Genomic DNA, 25176 nt, shown 5'->3' on the forward strand with positions numbered 1-25176 from the left:
AATGCAGAAGATTATACAATGGAAGCTGCAATTATTTCGAGACATCTGCAGAATGAGTGAGGACGGAAAGATAAAGACATTCATGTTTCGTATTTGGATGGTGTAAACAGAAAATGAAGATGGCATTTGATCATGTAATGGAATGTTTTTATTCCCACCTCTCCCCCAAAATAAGTAAAGTGAGACGGATTTTCCTCCTCCTTTAAGAGATAGACCATACAGAGAATGGATAGACAACATAAAGGACTGGTGTGGAATGGATTTACAGAAACTGTGACACGGTGCACTGGACAAAAAAGGGTGGAAGAAGATAGTGAAGGAGGCATCGGACACCAAAAGGCAGTGAGCCTATGGTTCGTGATGATGATTTTTTTAAAACCTCTCTCCAATAATTTTCTTCAGATTGTATTTGTTTCATCAATTCATAATCAATTCGACTATTTACAGAACTTGATTTTCTTTTGCAATATGTGTACATCGCTTGTATATGCTCAATAGAATGCTCGTGATCACATAAAGTTTGTGTTATATTTCTCCAGTCATTAAAACCCTTCATTAAGCTATTATTTGACTTAGAAAACAATTTACAAACAAAGCAATAAACTGCTTTGCTGGTTTCTGAAAAAATTAGCCACTCTCGTTTCTCCTTTGTTCCATTTGCTTTTTACAGTAAAAATGTGATTCATTTACATTTCTGACATATATTCTATTGCATTCTGTGTATTCTTTTTTTATATTTTTGATTTTCCCAACATTCTGAGGCATATTTATTAAAATATGTTCAATAAATTATTCATTAATACTAATTGGTCATACTGCTATATTGGTAGGATAAGAGATAGCTTGCTTGCTGGTAAGTGCAGACTCCGATGGAAAATTTTCTTCAAAACCCTCTTAATTTGTTTCATTTACTTCTTTCTCTCCTTCTATGTTTTTCACATTATTTTGATGTTCTTCATTTTCACTTTCATCTCCTGATACTGATATAATGTTTCGCTTCCATTCCAAGAAGTTTGAGGTACAACTTCAGCTCTATGAAATTCTTCACTTCCTTCATTTACAGAATTACGTAAGAAAGACAAAATTGTCCCCTTTTGACTATTTAACCGTTTTTTTTTTTTGTTTGTTTGTTTGTTTTTTTCTCTGAGTCGTTTTCTTTTACTAGCTCCAGATTTAAACTTTCTTGGCATCATTATGATGTGCATCATACTATCAAAAGCAAAATAAATATTTATTAAATCCAAAATAAACATATAAATAAATAAAATAAATAATTGCATTAAAAGTTAAAAAAATACAAAAATAGAAACAGTAGTATCATAATTTCTTTTAAATAAATGAGTAGCAGTAAAATAAGAATAATAAATTCATTGAAACATATTCTTACCGATTGCGATAACTACTTTAACCATGTAATTAGAAATATACACTTGTATACTGCTTTGCAAATACTAGCCAAATAACAGTAACTAAACTATCAGTTGTTGAAATAGCCAGACCACCCTAGCATTTTTCATGGATCAAAACTTCATTGGCTTTCTACTTTTTATCATGTAATTGCCGGGTTTTCATGGTGACGAGAATATGTTGGAAAGGGTATAGATAAGATTTACAAAGACCACTGACTATCAAGTAGTCAGTGGTCTCTGGAATGTAGAGTATGATTGAGAGAATGTAAGTTGCAGAGCCTCGTGAATAGGAGGAAGAGGAGGGATATGATTGAGACATGAGCTGGTCAGGGGTTGTTATCAGGTAGACATGGAAGAGATTTTTCATAGAATGGGAGAGGAGAGTAGAACAAGAGGCCATTACTGGAAACTGTATAAGGGTGTGAGCAAGGGAGTGAGAGGCAAGTTCATTGCATGGAGGGTGGTTGTGAGTCGAATGCATTGCCTGAGTGCATTGTGGATGTGAACACATTGAATCAGTTTAAGACACAGTTGGATCAGCATTGTATGCAGTCATGAGTACCTCCCACAATGAGTCTCGGACTCCATGGAGGTCAAATGTTAATAATAATAATCACCTCCCCCCCTGCAGTTAATCCCTGAATGACAATTTTAGAGCTGTTAACAGATTAACTGTGGTGGAGCGAACTTTGTGTCATTGTCTTTACATGTACTGTGTTACTTGGAATTTCCTTTACTATCTTATGAAATTTGATCCTTTTTTGCTGCACAATTTATTTATTGTGTCTGTTCCCAAAAATAAAAACGAATTTCACATGTGTGAAAATAATCGACCTTGAAATGACTAGAAATCAGTCTCTGCAATGAATCTATTTAGTAATAGTAAATTTGCTGCTTTGTATTCTTTAAATCAGTGCAATGGAACAAGACAACTTTATGTTCTTTCACTACACTGACAGTATAGAAGAATTTTTTTTTAAGAATTTTCAAATGTTTGTTCAAATGTAAGGTTTTAAAATGTGGTCTCAGCTTACGCCTAATGCATCTTATGGTAAATGCAGCCCTGGTAGTGAATGTGTAGACTGTGGATGATTTTAAGGATTGGTATGACAGACTTGTGCTCAAGTGTTGACCTCCCTCAATAAGTCTTGTGACTCCATGGGGGTTAGAAAAATAATAATAATATCTCGCAATAAAATATTAGAGAGTGGAAAGATTGGTAGATAGGAGGAATTAATATGACTGAGATGTACAAGTTGGTGACAGGAGCCTATCAGATGTATATAGGAGAATTACTGCATAGGATAAGGTTATGCAAGAACAAGAGATTATCCCCATGAAACAGTTATTTGCTATAGAGAAAAATGGAAAGAACACATACTAAGAATGAATAGAAGCAGCATACCTAAACAAATTCTAAATTACCACCCAAAAGGTACTCGATGCAGAGGAAGACCCTTAAAAAGATGGAATTGAATCCGGAGCAGGCCACTTGGCCTATAAGCCTGGAAAGGAAGAAGAAGAATACAAAGGTCACGTGAGTAAGAATATGAAAGTTTTTTTTTTTTTTTTTTTGCATGGTGGGTGGTAAATAAGTGGAATGCATTGGTGAGTGCTCCAATACTGAATATCTTAAGACAAGGTAAGATAGTTATACTGTGGTTCTGTGAGTGTTCAACCTCCCACAATGAATTTTCAGACTCCATGGAGGCTTAGAAGTAATATTACTACTTACTACTATTATTAGACTGAGAATGCATACAAAATACTCACGAAATATTTTTCGATACATACATTATTCATTACTACATCAAACTTTTATACCATTCAGATATGAAGAAGCATGGTCCTACCTCTAGAAGTGACTGTGGTGTTGGATAACAAGCAACTATTGCCTCAGCAACTTCCTTCCCTACACCAGGAAATTGTGTTATTTGCTGTTGCCACAGGTGAGCTAATCTCTCACCATTTCTACCCACTTTAACTGAATTTGTACTGTCCAGGCTTGCATACCATGAAAATCCCTGTTGATGATACTTCTTTCTCCTATAATAAGAAGAAAAGAAATTTACTATATAAAATGCTTGAAGAATTTAACAGCATGTCATTATTTATAGTACTGAATTAAAATTAAGTCAAAATATCACTGTAATGCTAACCTAAAATAATATTAGGCTAGTATTATGAATGCTAACTCAATAAACTGAATTAAGAAATTCAAAACTTTGTGAATTAATTTTCATCTTATTCAATCATTTTATTTTTATTTAATTTTTTTTGCCATAGGCCAGGATAGGGTAAACAATAAATAAAGCATTGAGATTTATCTTACATTTGTGTAGTGTCATGTAGCTTGTGTCCTGTGCATATGTATGTTTTCCTGATGATGACCTCAATAGAGAAGTCAAAACGTCGAGTGTTATTTTCTTAATTATAATTATTCCAGCACGTGTTTTTATCGCCATAAATTCTTCACTATGAACAAGTTCAAAAGATTCACACAGAAATGAATGTAAATGCTAGAAACAATTTTAGCAATTATTTTGCACTATGAATAAATAAGAAAATGCAGATTGGTTGGTTGATTAGTGATTTATTAACATAAGGAGAGCAAAAGTCATACTGTGCCAAACTAAAGGTTACATTGGTACTCAAGATAATAACAAACTGTAATATAGAGTAAATAACAAGCTGAAAATTGTTGTAAATATTGCAATGTGTACAAAAAAAAAAGCAAATTCTAAAAAAATTAAAGCAAACCTGTATCTACATATAAATTAAATATATAATCAATTGGGCTTGTATAAACTAATTATTTTTAAAAACTTGCAAATTTCATGCAATTTGTACGAGTCTGATAAGGTGCCTGGCCAGATTAGTAAAAGATTTCATCCTTTCTTGTGGGAAGTGATGAGGTTCCACCAGAACATGATGAATGCGAGATGCATGTTGCATTGTTCGTACATAGGTGGGTTAATTACCCTCATTTAAAAAAAAAAAAAAATGAATGCCTTTAATGTATGGGATGGCAGTTTTGTTGTAGTCTTCCTGTGGTAGACAGATAGATAAAATACTAAATGCTCCCCAAAATTTCCCCCCCACACACTGACTACCACAGAAGACAACAAAACTGTCACCATCCCATACATTAAAGGCATTCATTTTTTTTATATTTTTTTAAACTGAGGGTCATTAACACTCAGTAGTCATTAACACAGTGTGCTTAACAAATACCAACTGTGCACCGTATTTAAACCTTATGTGAAATTGGCAACTCTCATCTGTTCACTTAAGGACAGATTCTCTCCTTTATCACATCCAGGAGTCTATGAAGTGCCCTTTCATGTCATCGAGTTTACTATGGACAGACAAGAAGAACTGTGGATATCCGCCTCAATGAACACAAAAAATATATCCAGCACTTTCACTATGGCAAGTCGGGTCTAGCAGACCATACTTTGGATACCCCCGCACACAGGATCGATTAGAAAAAAAAAAAAAAAACAGAAGTGCTGCACAGAAGCTTTTACAAGTCAAAGAGGTTGTTCCTGGAATCAACAGAAGCCTTGAAGCTTCCAAACCTCAACAAGTATGGCTGTATAAATCTACCAAAGATTTGGGAGACAGTCACCCTAAGACCAAATTAATACCTGCTTTCTCTCTCTCATTTTTTTCTTCTTTTTTTCAACTTAGATGGCACCTAATTAGGACTTTAGTCTTTGTGCTGCACGCTACAATTGCTCATACTAGTCCCACTGTTACACCGGATTGCGGTTGTCTCACTACTGCAACAAACTTTGTTTGTGTGATCTGAAGATGCTGGATAGAATACCAGTGAAATATTAGCAATTAAGTTAATAATTAAAATAGTTATTTTCTTATCAATCTGTGTTTGCATCTATACCATTAAAATCCAATCAACATGTGCAACTAACATATAAGCCTTTTCACACAGTTGAGAGAAACTCCTTTCACATTCACTAGAAGATATTGCAATTGTGCCCAAAGTGTGCTTTAGAGGAAGTAGTATGCCTGGGACTTTATTTTCTTGAAGATATTCACGGAAACCATGAGCTGCTTCTCTTTCATTTAAGTGAAATTTGCACTAACTTTTTAATTTCAGCTTCACCAAATGTCAGATGCTTCCCAGGATTTTCTGGCCAATACTTGGAATCTAAAATCTTAGCACATTCAGGGAAATCAGCATCATCTCCTTCAAGTAGACATTTTCCAACAGCTTCTTTCAGACTTTTATAGAAAGCAGATGAACTTATTGCAGGACTGTGTCTTTCATTTTTGTGGAGCTCAATCCCTTTGAACTTCATGTTCTTCTGACTTTGAAGAGAAACACTGTAGTACGGACCAGGATTTTCAATTCTTTCTTCAAAAAGTTGAACTGTATTCTTTATCTTCCTGTCTGCTTTGTACAAGTCAATATTTCTCTCTTGTAAATCTAGACTTAGTTCACTAAGTTCTTGGAGAGCATCACACATAAGGCTCAAATCAAGAACAAACACGCATGACATTATTTTTCTTAAAAGACCCTCATAAAGAAAGAGACCTGTTTTGCTTCTTCTGCCATCTTCTTTTGCCTGCAGAAAGTGATGGATGAGGGCTTTAAAGTCTTGCCACACTGCAGACACAGTGCGAGAGCTAAATGCAACTCAGTGAGTGCTTAAAATTCTGCCAATTTTAAGAAGTTGAAGTTCTAGAGTCGCTGCACATACCTGTAGTGGGACATGGTCGACTGGGTGGTGGTCAACAGATATTTGAGCGATAAAATAATAGATCAAATATGCAATGCTATTCTATTGATCTACTGATCTACCAAGAAACCAGGAAGTATCAAGGTGATGATGAATGGAGAAAGTGTAGAGCAAGTGAGACAATATAAATACCTTGGTAGTATAATACAAGAAAATGAAAATAAAAGAAAGAATTAACAAAGGAAAATATGCATTTTATAGCAAGAAAAATTTGTTTATTAATAAAATGAATAAAAATCTAAAGAAAAGGCTTATTAAGTGTTACATTTGGAGTATGACCTTACATGGATCAAAAACATGGACAATTGGTAAGAAAGAAGCTAAAATGTTCGAGGCATTCGAAATGTGGTTATGGAGAAGAATGGAGAAAATAAATTGGACTGAAAAAAATCACCGATGAAGAAGTATTACAAAGAGTTGAAGAAAGGAATTTACTAAATACCATAAGAAGAAGAAAGCATAACTGGATAGGACATGTATTAAGAGGAGACAGCCTACTAGCCTACTGAAAAGAATGATAGAAGGGAAAATTGAAGGAAAGCGACCAAGAGGAAGGAAACAACTAATAATGCTTGATGATATAATGGGCACAAGAGGATATCAAGAAATGAAGGAGGAAGCAAGAGACACAGGAAATCGGAGGAAGAGAATCTGCTGAGTTATACCATTGGACCTGTCAAGAGACAGAACACTAATGATGATGATAGAAGTTATACTGAATTTCTCGTGCAAAAAATGAGTCAGCTAGTTAATAAATATTTTTGTTTATATCATAATGGCAATATTAATTTTTTATTGTGAAAGTCATGCAATGCGGAGCCAAAGAATGAATGAATTATTTGTGGATGGCATATTTTTAATTTCTCCGTCTATTTTGCTCGAATTTTTGTTATTTTGGCTAGAAAGGATGAAGGTCCTGTTTTCTGTATTTTATATTGCTTACTACCTAATAAGACTCTTGAAACATGCACAAAATTATTTATATGATACATGAAATGTGGCCATTACTAGATCAAGACAATATAAATGTTGATTATGAAATTGCCATTCATCAAGCTTTATGTATTTCTGCAAGCTAACATAAATGGTTACGTTTCTCATCGTGTACAAAATTTTCGTAAGCATTTAGCTTCATGCAAACTTTTAACCAAACTTTCAACTGGATATTGCATATCCAGGTGATTTTAAGGATATCTTTGACCTATCCCCAGAGGCAATCAACTGGATTAAAAACCTAAATGTTAAAATATGATAAATCGTCTGTCTGATGCTTGTCATAAATTTCATATCTGTATTTGCCTGAATGTATATGTTTTACTTTCTTTTATTCATATTATCATATATTTGTATCTTATCTATATTCATGTGTATTTTATCCTGTTGTCTTTTAACCATGTGTACGAGCCATACGATAAATAAATAAAATTCTGATGCACAATTCCCTTTAAATTCAAAAATGATCACTTCATTTGCTTTCATTCTAGAACAAGATATAATTTACGCTATTTCTGAACTTGAGAATCATTTATCCAATGAATTTGAACCAATTTTAGAATGGTTTACAAACATATACATAGGTCATCTAAGGAATAATAGAACCAGGGCTCCATAATTTTGCAGAAGCTTATCATCGAAAATTGCAATTGAGCTTTGGCAGCAGCACAAGTCATCCAAATTTATGAATTTTTATAAATGGACTACAAAAAATTCAAAAAAAATATGATGTGGATTATGAAAGAGCAGTAGCAGGTTTTCAATATCGGCACAAACATAGACGTCATGATGAAGCTGCCCTTATGATGAAAAATATTTTTTGAAAAAAAGTTATAAATTACAAAAGGGATAATATAACAGAATATTTATGTGGTATTGCATATAACTAAAATCATCATCAATAAATTCCTGGTATACACCCACAAAGAGTGTACAAGATATGACAGTACTACATGAAAAATTACATCATTACTAACTTTCTATCTACAATTTTCCTCCAAATTAGTCTAAGTTTTAAAAGAGGTATACCGTGAGTAGACACAGCGATACAAAATTAATAATGGAAAAAACTCACGTACAAAGATTATTTAATAGTATAATAATATTTAATGTGCCTCTTTCGGAAAGTATTGAATTACTACAACAGGAATTTCCTTCAGACATTGTAAATGTATTTGATTTTGTAATAAATTCTGGTTATTTTTCCTTTAAAAATAAGTTGTATCAACAAATTGAAGGAACAGCAATGGGTAATCCTCTTTCTCCTGCTATCTCCAATTTCTTTATGGAACATTTTGAACAACGTATCTTTGACAACATTTCTCCCAGACCTACTCATTGGTTCAGATATGTCGATGACATTTTTGCTGTATGGAATGGCTCTTCGGAACAATTTCTCACTAAGTTAAACGCATTTCATCCTAGGATCAAGTTTACCCTAGAAGTAGAATCAAATAAGCAGTTAGCCTTTTTAGATCTTCTAATTCTTCACCGGCCAGATGGTAACCTACATTTCTCAGTTTATAGAAAGAAGGATATAATGGTCTGTATGAGGCCATTATATCCATGCGGAATCTCATCACCATCCCAGTCAAAAGGCAGGAACTATTAAAACACTGGTTCATTGGGCTCACTCCTGTTGTTCTTCAGACGATCTTTTACAGAAAGAACTACAATATATAACTTCTTCCTTTCTATCTAATGGTTATAAGAATTGCTTCATTAAAAGAACTTTGAGTAGTTTTAATATGTCTTCCTCTTCAAACACAGAAGAAATAACGCGCATCACTATCCCTTATGTACAAGGCATCAGTGAACGTATAGCAAAAGTTTTTAAAACCACCCAATATTTTTGTTGCCTTTCGACCGTTTAGAAAAATCTCCACCTTTCTCACTTCTCCTAAGGACAAGCTTCCACATCTTAATCATCCAGGTGTCTACCAGATTCCATGCTCTTGTGAATTATCTTATTTCAGACAAATGGGAGGATCTGCCTCTATTCAGCTAGAAGAACACCAATCTTATATTGAATACTTTAAACCTGAAAAGTCTGGACTTGCAGAACATGCCATCTTCACTAGACACAGAGTTCATTGGAGAAAGACAAGAGTTCTTCACAAAAGCCAGTTTCTCATGGAACGCCTTTATAAAGAAACATGTGAAACTCTACTTAATTCTCCTAACTTAAACAGATCCGACGGCTTACGTCTATCCCCTTTATGGGAGATAGTACTTTACAAATCAGCTAATCTTTCCTAACTTTTTATTGTATTGATTTTTTATTTATTATTATTTTTTATTATTATTATTTTTATTTTTAGGAAAGTTATTGACCTACTTACACCAGTTATCTTACACCAGCTACTTAGGTGGTGCTTTTTGGAATTGTCAGTTATTGTTTAATTTGAGCTTAATGTACTGAAGATGCCTGTGACAAACAGGCGAAAATTATACTATTAAATAATCTCTGTATGCGAGTTTTTTCCGTTATTAATTTTGTACCAAATTAGTCTGTTATCTGTCAAGAGCCCAATATTATCAGATCTTATATTTCGGTCTTCTAAGGCACTTTATACTATATCAATCCACCTTTTTCCTGCCAAACAACACTTCTTTTGCCAATCATTCCTCTCCCATTCTGTTTAAGCTAGAAAGTGACCATACCACCTGAGATTAGCTCTGCTAACACATTCCTGGATGCTGACAATGTCAAGTTCTTTCCTAATATCATCATTTTAAATATGATATTGCCATTGATGCCATCTGTTCATGCCCCTAATCTTTCTCAGGACTCTCCTATCTGTGGTCTCTAGTTTTTGGTCAAATGTTTTACTTCTGACCCAGCTCCCAGATCCATAAGTTAAAACTGGTTTGAACACTGTCTTGCATACAACTAATCTAGTGTTCTGACTAATTTCTTTCTTATTCCATATGAATTTATTCAATTGCCTTCCTATCATACCAGCTTTGTTGATTCTGTTGTCTATTTCCATATTTAATTTACCATCTTTCGGCACTTCAGAACACACGCAATTACAGACATAGAATACCAGTTGTGATGGAGGTGGGCGGTAGATGGCGTTGATGGAGATGATTCGTAGCAGAGGCTCGATGTAGTGGTTGAGACAATTGTAGGTGTGTCCTCCCGCGATGAGTCTTTGGACTCCTTGGAGGTGTCAGGAAATAATAATAATAATCTTCATTAAAAATCATGCCTAAGCAGCTGAAATGTTTTACTTGTTCTATAGGTTTCTCCATTCACAATGCAGTTGATATTTTCCATGTTTTTGCCTATTTTCATTGTCTTTGTCTTTTTAATGCTGACCTCCATACCATATCTATTACAACAGTTATTCAATTTAGTCAGGGCATCTTGAAGACTTGTAGCAGATTTACTTAGAAGTTTAACATCATCTACATAAAGCAAAGAACTGAGTTTGTAAAAACACTCAACAGACATACAGTCAGGAATACATATCCATACTTGAAGTAGAAAAAGCCATCAAAGGCTTGAAATGTGGAAAGGCAGCTGGAGTAGATGATATTCAACCAGAAATGCTGAAGTATGGTGGTATTTTTTTCATGTAGTACTATCGTATCCTGTACACCCCTTGAGGGTACATGACAGGAATATGATGATGATGATAAAGAAAACATTTATGGTAGACTGTCAGAAAAAAAGTTAAAAAATTTGGATAAGACAGGAAGAGATTTAGAAAAACTATGGAAAGAAACAAAATATTCATAGTAACAGAAGCAAAAAAGAATCTAAAGAGAAAAAAATAGTGCAAATGACTGTCAGAAGAGGTTAGTCGAAGAAAGAAGAAAAAGAACCTCCAGGGAAACAAAACAATATTTAGATATCTGAATGCAGATTTTCAGACAAGCTAAGAAAGATAAACATCTAAACAAAAAATATCCCGAGTATGGTGCATTTGCTAATTTTTCTATTATTCCATAGAAACTTATTCAACTGGCGCTCACCATCATGGTAACTTTTTTTTTGTTGTTCAAGTGCTTATTTCATATTTAATTTGACACTAAATTAAGGAGCCAAAATGCTTCAGTTTGGCAATGCAAAATTATACTTTAAGTGATTAGTAATAAGTAAACTGAATATCCACTTTACTTATATAATTTTGCATCACCAAACTGAAGCCTGTTGGCTCTTTATTTTAGTAAATACTTTTACGCACCAACCAAGAGTTTGCTTATGAAAAATACATCTCTCCACCATTTCAAGTTCCTAAGTACTGAACGAGACATTTTGCTGTCTTAAGGTTTCTGCCTGGTCTCTGAGGAGAATCAACAAGTTCAAAACAGTTGTCAGGCCAGTGAAACCTTATCAAAATGGACTAATAGAAAGTGAATATATAACTGTTTGAGCAGTGTCCATGTTTTCTGAGTAGTCTGCGCTAAGGCAACTCATGAATGTCGGTGAGCATATTCTGTTAATCTCTCTGAACAACCTATTTTTTATGAAACTTTCATAGTTTCTACATTCAGCTTTGAAATAATGCTGGATCTAATATACACTTCACTTATCTGATTTGCTGGCTTCACTCAAAATTGTGCCTAAAATATCTGAAATGCTTTACTATAGGTTGCTCTATCCACCAAGGGCGTAGCTGATGTTTTCCATGTTCCTGTTTATTTTCCTTCGCATAATTTAATACTGATTTTCATACTAAATTTGTTATAGCAGTTATTCAAGTGAGCTATCCGAACTTATGGTAGATTTACTATTCAGTAAAACATCTTCTCCCGTAGTCCTAAATGGACCGTTGGGTCATTCATGGCTGGTAGGTGATAGTCTTGGTTAGCCTCCTCCAGTCACCTCGGTCTCTTGTTCGTGATGTCAGTTGAGAAAGGGAGGAATTTGTCCATTTTTTGATGTTATCAGTCCATTTTAATCGAGATCGGCCCCTAACCCTTGGTCCCGGAACAATTCCTTCTAGTGCTTGCTTTGGAATGCCATTAGCCCTCTCCACATGTCCGAACCATTTCATCTGTCTTCTTCTGATGACTGCCAGAATATTTTTCCTTTTTCTCCCGTCTATTAATCAATCAGTTTTCAGACATTTTCATTGCTTTTGTGAGCGGTATAGGGGATTCTCAAAAGTCTTCTATAAGTTTTCATTTCAAAAGACAGGAGTCTCGTCTTTTGAAATGAAACCATACAAGAGGACAGAATTCACCAAGGTGTCACTCAGTCTTAGTCTGGTTGTGATTGCTATTCTGTTATCTCCCCACAATGATTTTAACTTTTGTAGGGGCCATGGTTGCCTTAGCAATTCAGTATTTAATGTCAGTTTTTGAATGACCATCTTGACTCAATGTGCTACCTAGATAAGTGAACTTGTTTACATTCTCAATTTGTTTATTGCCAATTTGTATCTTTAAGAATTTAATGTCTGATTTTGAGGTTATTATTGTTTTTGTTTTTTGTAGGTTTATGTATAATCCATATTTTTTTAATGTTCCGAAAACGCAGCTGGTTATCTCTTGTAATTCTTCTTCACTTTCTGCCAGAAGATCGATATCGTCTGCAAAACATAAGTTATTTATTCTTAGTCTGCCAATTCCAGTGTCGTATTCATAAAGAGCTTCATCTATGACATATTCCAGAAAACAATTAAAAAGAAGTGGGGACAAGATGCATCCTTGTCTTCTTCCCAGAATTCCCAGAACCCCATTCTTCCCAGAATGATTCACTGCTGTAATTTTTAATTTCAATTCTCATATCAGATGAAGAATAAAGAGATTTAATAATCCTAATGATTTTGTGTTGTCAATACCATAATGTTCTAGAATCTTTGCCTTGTGCCATATTAAGTCAAAAGCTTTTTGAAGGTCTAAAAAGTTGTGACAGATTATTTTGTTATGTTCTATGTATTTTTTGCCTAGTATGTGTATTGTGAAGATATGGTCAATTGCACTTCTGGACTTACAGAAACCTGCTTGTTGATTTGATAGTCTTTCTATTTTCTTTTTGATTCTTGACAATAGTATTTTTAACAGGATTTTGCTTGGATGACTAATAAGGCTTATTGTTCTATAGTTGCTACATTTATTGTTGTTTCCCTTTTTAGGAATAGGTACAAGGACAGAAGTTTGCCAATCAGAAGGCCAAGTCTCTGTGTTCCATACGTCCTGGAATAAATTTAGCAAGTAAAACATCATCTGCATAAAATAAAGCATGGGTTTTGATATTAATATGAATGAGTGACAAGAATATGCTCATTTATAGGATTATAACTTTAATATGAATAAAGAGGTCACATTTACATGTTTTGATGTACACATCTGAGGGCATCTTCACGAAAGTTTTTATCAGAGGGGGGGGGGGAGGAAGAGGCATGCACTGAACACAACAAAAACAATCTGAGGATAATAGATCAGGAGTGGAAAAATGGAGATAGTATGCATCGGCAAATAGACTCAATGAGTGGAGGACAGGTAATTATTATGGGTGATTTCAACTACGGGAATATAGATTGGAAGGAGGAAAAAGAGGACACAGGGGAGGAAGGAAATGTGATTCACGCAATTGCTAAGGAATAATCCCTAGGGAATATACAAGGGGTTTGAGGGTGCTCGATCTGGTATTTGCATCTGAGCATTTGTCTATAAAGAATACGACCACGTTGCCACCAATTGGTGAGGGTGATCATGTGGTGTTGACCTGGGAGGTGGCTAAATGTGTGAAATTTTCAGTTAAGACAGGGTATATGTGAAATTACAGGGCTACTAAGTATGACAAGCTTACGAGATTGCTTGGATTGGTGCCATGGCATGTAAAACTGCAGGGGCTGAATGTCAATAGTGCATGGGAAGTGGTAGGGGAGTGTTTGAGATAAGTAATGGCAGACTGCATACCTAGAGTCCAGAGAGTAAATCAAGTGGGACTTAAATGGATGAATATGATCATTAAGCTGGAGCTGCAAAAAAAAAAAAAGAAACAATTGTGGAGGAAATTTAAGAGAAAGGTGACCTACAAGCACATGAACAGAACAAGGCACAGCCCAGATGGGTAACTAGTGTGGTAAGAAATGCAAACGCAGATTATGAAAAGAAGTTAGCAGTGCAGGCTAAAGAGAATCCTAAACAGTTCTATTGATATGCTTCAAGTAAAAGAAAGAATGTATATGGCAAAATGATTTTAATGAATGCCAATGGTAGGGAGGTAACTGAATCTGCTTAAATAGTAGAATTACTAAGTGAACACTTTGCAAGAGGATATCATCCAGGTAGTGGTATTGCAGGAACGAGAGAGCCAAAGGCTTATATGGGAACCGAGGTAAATAAAATGAAAATGCATAGCATATTACAGAACCTTAATGTGAATACAGCTGTGGGATTGGATGGTATACCAGCTCGAGTTTCACATGAAGTAGCAAGGGAATTGTCAGTACCCTTGACCATATTGTTTAATCTAAATCTCAGCTCTGGGTTAGTCCCAAGGAGGCAGAAAGAGGGGAAAATATTTCCATTGCATAAAGGAGACTCCAAGACAGATGTAGCAAATTACCAACTGATCAGTATATCAGGAGTTGTTGTCAAAGTATTAGAGAAGTTGGTCAAGAACAAAATACAGGAATGGATATTTGGAAATGGGATACTGTATGGGGGATCAGCATGGTTTTGTGAATGGTAGGTCATGTCTCAGTAACTTGCTCACATTTTAGAATACAGTGACAGCTGAGGTGGATAAAAGTTGGCAGGATACCACATGGAATTCTAATCAGTAAACTGCAGCACATGGGGATGAATATAGGGCTGGTGAGATGGATAGGAGAGTGGTTGATGGAGAGATATCAGAGAGTAGTTTATTCAGGAGTATAGTCCAAAAGAAAGCCTGCGACATGGTGTGCTGCAGAGTTCTGTTCTTGGACTGCTGTTTAATTTGTTCATTAACAATATAGGAAAGAATCTGGGGGAAACTGTTCAATTGTTTGCTGATGATGCAAAGTTGGGTAGAGCAATAGTTAATACAGATAATGACAAAATTTTGCAGGATGATTTGGATAGATTGGTAGACTGGGCAAAGGCAAATGGATGTCAGTTTAATGTGGCAAAGTGTACGGTTATGCATTTTGGAGCGAAAAGATTACTAGCTGCATACCACATTGGTGGAACTGTACTCCAGGAAGCTGACAAAGCTAGAGACGCAGAAGTGTTAGTAGATACGGAGTTAAAGTTTAAGGTTCACATAGCAAAAGTGGCTAAAGCAGCTCATCAGATCACTTGGTTACTGAAGAATACTTTGAGGAGCAGAGAGGAAAGACCAACTCGCCTACCTTATCTCATTTTTGAAGCATTCAAGTAACTTTAAAAAAAAAAAAAAACACCTAACATTCTAATTTTTATCAAAAGTTCCTTGTATTTTGTTGAAAAAATATCTGAAACTCAAATAATATATTTTTTATCATGCATTGACAAGCAGGTTATTGTTCCTCTTTATCCAGCCTAGATAAGAGCCCATCTTGACTACCGTGTGCAGATCAGGGTGCCAGGGTTTCTTGGAGATGAGGAGGAGGTGGAAAGGATCCAGAGGTGAGTGACCAAGATGGTAGCAGGTCTATGAAATGAAATCTTATGTGAACAAGGTTGAGGATTTGTAGTTTACAGAAACTTCTTGATAGGCAAAAAAAGGGGTGATATGATTGAGACATAAATTACTGAAGAGTTTTTACAAGATTAATTCAGAGGAAATTTTTCAGAGCAGGTCTGGTGGTGGGATAACTAGGTGGGGGGGGGGGAAGCATCCATGGAAATCAAGTTAGGGTGTAGTAAGCAAGGGTGTTAGATCTAGTTTTTTTTTTGCTTGGAGAGAAGTGAATGAGTGGAATAGGTTGCAGAGTCTGTTGTGGGTGCCATGACTGCGAATGAGTTCAAAGCAAAGTATGATACATATTGCTCAAATGGTGAATAGTTCTTGACATGATGTTTAGGGCCTCCCTCGATGAGTCTAAGGACTCCTTGGAGTTGCGTAATAGTGATAATAATAATAATAATAATAGTGTAATTAAAGACGGCATACTTGTTGTTTTTTGGGACATGGGTCCCATGCTACCAAGCGTGTCCCCTGGATTGCGGATGGGGAAATGGCCACTGGATACAGAGGTTAGCTGTGAATAAACAGGGAAACCTGTGAATAAGCAGTCATGGACAATGGGACGGCATCTACCAACAGGACGTGGTGAGATAGACAGTAGCATGGTTATCTCTATAAAAAGCCACACATTTCCACTGATGGGGATGCGACATGTAACCGCTATTAAATAAGTTACAGCCCGCTGGAAGTTGGGACAGCAACAACTTTCATCCTGATCAGCGGAAGATCACCGTAAGTGACAACAGTGTAAAGGATACTGTGGTAGGCAGATAATCATGAGGAATGAGAAACGGCTAGCACACTGAACCTCTCTAGAAGGCTATTGCTGAACAAGGAAGGCAAGGGGGTTACCACCTTGTTCTATTTTTCCCTAATAAGATAGCAGTATGGATGGACATTCTAAAAGATAATGAAGCACACAATGGCTCAATACTTGTGCACGGCAGGGGAAGAAGCAAGGCATCCCAGGTTGTAAACCAGCGAAATCCTTGTACATTCATTGGGACGTGGAATGTGAGAACCCTCCTACAAATTGGAAAATTTGAAGAAAGAAATGGATAGATTAAAAATAGCCATATTAGGAATTAGTGAAATGAGATAGACTGAACTGAAGACTTTTGGAGTGGTGATTACAGAATCATTTATTCAGGTGATGAGACAGCAAAAAATGGAGTCGCAGTGGTTCTCAATAAAGAATGGGAAAGAAGAGTAATCAAATCAGTAAAATGCATTAGCAGATTGATAATGGTAAAACTAGAAGCAAAACCAACAAATATTATAATAATACAAGCTTACATGCCTACTAGTGACCACAGTGATGAAGTTGAGAGAGTATATGTAGATATTGAGAATCTAATCAAACTGACCAAGAAGGAAGATAATCTTATTGTCATGGGGGGATTGGAATGCAGTCATTGATGAAGGCAAAGATGGTAGAGAGGTGGGAAAGTATGGACTTGGATGCCGAAATGAAAGAAGAGATAGACTTTTGGAGTTCTGCCACCAATTCAATCTGATCATTAATAATATCTGGTATGAGGTATCAAAAAGAAGAAGGTATATTTGGAAAATGCCAAGAGATATAGGAAAGTACCAAATAGATTATATTATGACAAGAAATAGATTTAAAAATCAAGTAAAATCATGCAAAAGTTACCCGGGAGCTGATGTTGATAGTGACCACAATTTGGTTTTATTGAAATGTAATTTGAAATTTAAAAAGTTGTCACAACCAAGGAAAGGGCCCAAATGGAACATATGTAACCTGAAAACAGAGGAAAACCATAGAAACTATAAACAGCAAACTGATGAAAGCATTAAAACTGGAGAGAGGGAAAAGAAAAACATAGAGGAAAAATGGACTAATTTGAAGGATACAATCATTAAGGCCGCCAATGACTGCATAGGATTAAGGAAGAAGCAAATAAAAAAACCATGGATCACCCAGGGCATTCTAGATCTAATAGATGAAAGAAGAAAATGCAAAACCTCCCTATAGGAAGAAAGCAAAGACAAATATAAACATATAAAAAATATGATAAATAGAAAGTGTAAAGAAGCAAAAGAACAATAGTTTACAGAGAAATGTAAAGAAATAGAAGATCTAACAAAGACTGGAAGAATCGATAAAGCTTATAACATTATAAAAGGAATAAGCCAGCAAAACAAGACACGAAGTACAATTATCAAAAATAAACAGGGGAACATACTTATAGATAAGGAAGAAATTTCGGAAAGATGGAAGGAGTACTTAGATCTACATAGTGGAAAAGATCTAGATGCCAAGGCTATAGAAGATGAAACAAGACTTGATATGAAAGAAATTGGTCCAACTATATTAAAAGATGAATTTGAATGGGCAATGAATGAATTGTCAGCCAACAAGGCAGCAGGCACTGATAACATCCCCTCAGAATTAATAAAATACTCAGGAAACATAACTAAGTCATACCTTTTCAAGATCATAAAGGATATTTATGAAACAGGGATCATCCCCAAAGATTTTACACAATGCTCTATCATACCCATTCCTAAAGTAAGTAATGTAAACAAGTGTGAAAATCATCGAACATTAAGCTTAATATCACATGCTTCAAAAATACTACTCAAAATTATACAAAAAAAAAAAGGACTAACAAAGAAGGTTGAAGAATATGTTGGCAATGACCAGTTTGGATTCAGGAAACAGCAGGGGACAAGAGAAGCAATCCTAGCTCTAAGAACAGTTATTGAAAGAAGACTGGAGAAGAATCAAAATACTCTGATAGTCTTTCTTGACTTGGAGAAAGCCTTCAATAGTATTGACTGGAATCAAATGTTTCACCTCCTAAAAACAATAAAGATAGATTGGAGAGATAGAAGGCTCATATTTAATCTTTACAAGCATCAAGAAGCCCTAATAGACAGGCAGCAATACAACAAAAACTGCAATAGCAAAAATACGTAGAGGTGTAAGACAGGAGTGCTCTCTTTCACCCATATTGTTTAATCTGTACATTAAAGATGCAATAAATAAACTGAAAGAACTAATAGAAACCGGAACTAAGATAAATGGAATTGATATTAACTGGCTACGGTTTGCGGATGATATAGCAGTTTTAGCTGATAACGAAAACAAACTGAAAGCCACCCTAACAAAGATGGAAGAAATCTTCAACACCAGTACAGCCTAAAAATTAATTATAAGAAAACAAAATTATTAATTACAAGTAAAGCAAATCCAATGAAAAACCTGGAAATAAATAATAACCTACTACAACAGGTATCCTCTTTTAAATATCTTGGAAGTCTTATCACAGAAGATGGAAGAAACCAATCAGATATTAAAGCACGAATAATCCTAGCCAAAAAAGCATTCTATAACAGAAGAAACATTTTTACCAATAAAGGACTTAGCATCCAGCTCAAAAAAAAGGCTAGTGAAAATGTACATATGGAGCATTGCATTATATAGTTGTGAGGCCTGGACTCCAACAAAACAAGACATGAAAAAGTTGGAGGCATTTGAAATTTGGTGCTGGAGAAAGATGATGAAAATTAGTTGGACAGAAAAGAAAAGAAATGAAGAAGTTCTGAATATAGTTCATGAAGAGCGGTCATTAATGAAACACATCAATAAGAGAAGAAAAAGCCTAATTGGACACCATTTGAGGCATGGGGGGACTGATTACAGAAATAATTGAGGGGACTGCAGAAGGAAAGAGGCCACGAGGCAGACCAAGAATTTCATATATAAATAACATAATCATGCTAACTGGCGCTAAGAGTTATGAAGAGATAAAAAGGAAGTCACAAGACAGGATGTTGTGATGTGCTGCTATATTTACCAATTTTCGGATTGATGCACAAAGAAGAAGAAGATAGTTGTTGTTTATGGTCTACTGTTGGATACAGCTTTCACATCACTGCTAGTAGAAGAAATCTGATGCACTACTACATGTTGGATGAGAACTTCCAAATGCCAAGAAAGATCAGACCTGGGTTTCTGTTTGGACTGCTATACAAGTTTATAGCCTTGCTACGTTTTTGAAAATCCAGGACATGAGGTTATCAACAAGAGAAGGTATCAAAGACATGAGGAAAGACCAGATTTATCCCTGAATTTGTGGATGACAGCACCAAGATGTTCTCTCTTCCATATTTCAAAATATCTTCCAATCCAACCTATATAAATAAGCCTTACTGCAGATGTTATGATATATATACTAGGATATTTTTGGAAAGCAATAATGTCTTTATGGGATTGTAAAAGGTTTTGAATTGTCTGCACTGGCTTGAAGGAGACTCTGTTATTAGTGTTTAATACTAAATCTATATGTGAGATGTTCCAATGGGACTTTCCACATATAGAGAGAAGGAGTGTTACATTTGATGTTTATGATGGTACGCAGGCTTTTGTAGTGGTTAGCATAAACTCTCCTACCTTATCTCTTTTTTGAAGAATTTGAGTAATTCAAAAAAAAAAAAAAAAAAAACATCTAACATTCTCATTTTTTATCAAAAGTTCCTTGTATTTTGTTGATATAAAAAATATCACTGCTTTATCTGAGTTTCAGATATTTTTTCAACAAACTTCCCAAAATACAGCTTCTTTATGAAAAAATGTAGATGTCAGATTCTTCTTTGGACCAGTGCAGACATTTTAAAGCCTTTTATGATTCCTGAAATAGTACTCTCTCCTAGTATCTACAAAATTCCTGTAGAATTCCTCAGATTCTTGCCAAAAAGCTTAGATAGGTCAGGCCAGGAAAAAGTCTGGAAATCTAACTGACGTCATCCACAAATGTAAGAATAAATCACGTCTTTGATCTTGAAGATACCCTTTTATTCTGACATCAAACGAATTTAGGGCAAAGTTATACATTTAATGACAATCTAATGTCATTAAATGTATAACATTTAATGGCCTCAGCCTGAATGGTATTTCGAAGTGTCTCATTCCTAGACTGTTTAAAAATAATTGATTTTCGATTATGCAGAGCTTATTACCCCTCCCACAGTTTTTTTGTACATTAATTTTTTTTGGTACAGTAATGGTATATTTTTGAATTATTTGCAGATCAAGCAAAAGTCAGGAAGAACTATGTGGAGTAGAGCATATGTTGTGGCCTTACAAGAAGACTTGAATAGACAGAGTGAATGAGCATAGGAGTGGGGATGCCAGTTCATTGTTGTGAAATATATGGTTTTAAAATTTAGAAAATAAAGATGGAATTTACTCTTGATGGGGATATATTGCTAGAGGTGGAGGAAATAAGAGATCTCGTGGTCTGATGGTGGATATGGATCTAAAATTTAGAAGATACACTGTCAAAATTGTCTTTTGGCAATTGAAAATGACTTTTGGCAATGATGCAGAGGACACTGACTTGTAGAAGTAATGAGATTTTGGCCTTGATTAGGCCACATATGGACTATGATGTAGAGATTTAGTCCTGGTTTTCTCTGCACCCTTTCCAAAGATACTGGAAATGCAGAGGCATTTGACTATGTTTTCAGGTCTCAAATGCTGAGTAAAAAACATTGAAAGATGCAATTTGCTGAGTTTGCTGAGTCTAATGGATAGGAGAAATAGAGATGATATGATAGACATATAAGTTGGTTAAAGGATTGTTATAGCATTAACACTGAAGAGGTTTTTCATAAAATGGTGGGATATGGGGGAAGAACGAGGGTTTTTTGCATGGAGAGTTGTGAATGATTGGAATACAATGCCTGAGAGTGTGGTGTTTGAGAGAATTTGGAAGCATTAAAGGAATGGCATGATGAGCTGTGTGCATGACAAAGGGACCTCTGATGAGACATTGACTCCATGGGAGTCTTGGAATAATAATAATTCTTTAACTAAATAACTGCTGTAACAAATTTGGCATCTTCATACAAAATTTTCATGAGCACTAAAAAGAACCAACTCATCTCATCTCATCTTTTTTGTGGTAGGGTCAATGGTCTGTCACAGCCAAGTAATTTCACATCTCAGAAACCTAATTATTACTTTTAATTTCTATAAATTTCTGCTTATAAACAATATAATTTATTGGCAAGTATAGTTCACTAATTACTGTTCATGATAGGGCACTTAATCCAATCTGCAATTGTTCATAACTTTCTTTCATGATATTATCATACCAAATAGACTAAATTATAAAAAACGCTTATTAACTTGCTTATATTTCACTGGATTTCAAAGTATTCATCTTCAGAGCAAAACGACATGTTAAGTTTACCAGTAATGAGTATGTGAAACATTTCCAATTGTAAAGGACAAAAGATCTAAAGTCCTAATTTGGTGTCCTTTAATGTTGTAAAAAAATAAGTATTACAGTTATGTAGGAGTTGATCGTAGGATAACAGTATTTCAAATTTTTGGGAAACAAATGCAGCCTTTAGAGAATGCTTCATAGCCATTGCTGATTCTAAAAATAATCTTTCTGATCTGTAACTTCTATATAGCATACTGGATTTTTTCCATCTAATTTTGTGTGAAGGGGTATGTATCAAAAGTGTGGACACCCCTTCACACAAGATTGGCAGACCATGCTTTGGGCACCCATTCACACAGGATTAGATGGGAAAAAACCAGTGTGCTGTATAGAAAGACGTCTTTACAGATCAGAAAGATTATTTTTAGAATTAGCAATAGCTATGATGCATTCTCTTAACCTTAAGAAGTATGGCTGCATTCATTTGCCAAAAATTTTGGAGACTGTAATCGTATGATTAATTCCTACACAACTTTAATACTTCTTTACAACATTAGAGGGTATCAGATCAGGACTTTAGATCTTTGTCTGTTACACTTTAAATTGTTTCACTTAAATACTGTTTAGTTCTGAAGATGCTGGTTTGAAACTCATCAAAATATAAGCCAGCTAATGAACATATCTTTATAATTTAGTTTGTTTGGTCTTGCAACATACCAAGGTTGAAGTAATGTAGTCACATTTCCATATACAAGTAGCCAAAAGGTATCACACCTTATTACTAGAATATTCTGGATTGGAGACAGATGGTGAAAGTTTTTTTTTTTTTAAATCATTTCTGGATCTGGTTCCCATTGATAAGACTCCAATAAAGGCTGAGACTGGTCTGGGTAGTGACCCTTCCTATAATGCAGTGTTTCACAAAGTGTGGTACCCCCCAGGGGTACGCAAAAGGGCTTCAGGGGTACTTGGCAAATTTTCGGCTATGTATCATTAACGCATGGAATCATTATATTTCTCAACAAATAGTGCAATTAGAGACAACAGATGAAAACGGCACCAACTAATGAATCACATCTACCTCCAACAGAAACCGCTATATAGACTCAAGCAAAACCGTATGTTGTCAGTGCAACATACGGTTCTGCTTGACACCACCCCATCGTGAACGTGTTAAAACTAAGAAATATATAGTGAATGTGTTTCAGATATTATGGAATTCGGTTGAAGAGAATTAGCATTTCAACTCAAATGTTGAAATGCTAATTTGTCTTTGGTTTGCATGATCTTTTGTTAATACCGCACCAGTCATATACACTTCTTCATAGCTGCTCTACGTATTCTCAAGTCTTGTAAATTACTGGTAAATTTTGCTTGAAATAATGGGAAAGAAGATGAAGCTATTTAAGTAGATGACTTTGACGATGCACAAAGAAACTGTTCTTAATGCCAAAAGTAGTGATAGCGAGTAGGAGCTTCTTGGTAAGTCGCACCTTTTTCAGTTTTTTTCTGAAAACTTTAGTTTCTGAAAATCTCCATATATATCTCGCACCACGATTTTTTAGTTTTAATTTTGGGAAAAAGGTGCGAGTTTATTTGAGTAAATACGGTAATTTTTTTAGCTTTCAAATTCTTTAGTATGGATCATTGGTTAAAGATTGGATTTATAAAACCCCCCAAACAGAGCAATATAGCAAATACAAGTAGCTGTAAGCAACGAGAAAACGTTGATATTGCATCTAGATCAAATGAAATTGATAAGGGTGTGGTCGTCTGACATCTCTAGAGAACCAACCAATGAAGAGGAACCTATTCCAAATTTTGTTCTATTAAAAAAAATCATTTTTTTGTTTACATGAACATATAAATTCAAATAAAATAGACATTTACAATGAAATATACTTTATTTATTTATTATTTGATAAGGGGATACTTGGTAATGATGAAAATTTAAGAAGGAATACACAGATATCTGAAGTTTGCGAAACACTGCTATAATGAATAGCATTATACATGTCCATAAGGATATGTGCTTTGCATTATGAGATACTAATGCAAGAGATGAGAAGTCATTAGCCTCTATATATGAGTTGCCCAGTTGTGAAGGTACTTCATGTGCAAACTTTGTTTGCTTATGCTGGGATAAAGGATTAAACCAAGAATGTAATTTCTTGGCATCTTTAATTGCTAGTATAACCAAGTTGAAAAACTTTCAACTTCTCCTTCTATTGATCTAACTCTACATTTCACATGTCCTCAGTCTATATTCATAGCTGACAACATACAGTCCTCATATAATTCTTGTTATCTGCCTTTACACCTCGTCCAAGGTTAATTCACACCTTCAAATCCTGGAAACTAAATCTGAGCACAATAATCCAGATGTGGTCTGATCAGGGATTTATACAATGTCAGTCACTGCAGAAATCCTCTGGATTACTTTCACCAACTTTCTGATATGTCTCCTGAACTTCATGTCTCTAAAAATAATAATTACCCATAGGTCCCTGGCCTCTTCCTCTAGTACAATTCATCCAACTGTATTTGTATGTATTTGGAGTATACAGCTTCCAATCGATGGATTCCAAACTTCAAGACCTTACATTTAGTTTCATTAAATCAACACTCCTATTCATTGGTCACCTGTACAGATTATTCAAATCCTCCTGAAGGGCTACCAACATCTGCACTAATAACCATTCCCAGGTTCACATCATCTGCAAACAACCAAATATCTCCCTGCAATCCTTTGACAATGTCACTGATATAATGGTTAAACAATATGGGTCCCAATAATGAGCCCCGATCCCATTTGTAACCTACTGCTCTCTTAATACTGCTCCCTCGTACCTAACTCTCTGATACCTATCAAACAGCCAATCCTCAATCCAATTCACTATCTTGATATTGAAATGCCATCAATTAAATATCAGCTTATCACATGGCCCTGTCAAATGGTGTTATAAAATGAAAATAAAAAGGCAGTATATTTCTTTCCCACATCCGCTGTTCGTTATTATCTTATAAAAAGGCAATTAGTTTACTAAAACAAGAGAGGCCTTACAAATTCATTCCGACTCTCACAGATATTCCCTTCACCTGCCCGATACAGTACATGATCTCTCACTAATTTCTCCAGAATCTTAACTACAGAAGAAATACAAACTAGCCTATAGTTTGACACTTCC

General features: G+C 35.1%; 1 protein-coding gene across 5 annotated transcripts in view; it reads right to left on the reverse strand.

Annotated features, from left to right (window-relative positions):
• Positions 1-25176, reverse strand: part of mms4 (Methyl methanesulfonate sensitivity 4) — a 371357-nt gene that overhangs the window by 110263 nt on the left and 235918 nt on the right. For all 5 annotated transcript variants that reach the window (XM_090390525.1, XM_090390520.1, XM_090390521.1 and 2 more), the window contains one exon: positions 3263-3455. In XM_090390525.1, the coding sequence (XP_090246651.1) occupies positions 3263-3455 (193 nt within the window). The remainder of the gene's footprint in view (positions 1-3262; positions 3456-25176) is intronic.

Source organism: Typopeltis vanoorti, chromosome 3 (assembly GCF_054136105.1).
Source record: "Typopeltis vanoorti isolate ZY-2024b chromosome 3, IOZ_Tvanoo_1.0, whole genome shotgun sequence".
NCBI lineage: Eukaryota > Metazoa > Arthropoda > Arachnida > Uropygi > Thelyphonidae > Typopeltis > Typopeltis vanoorti.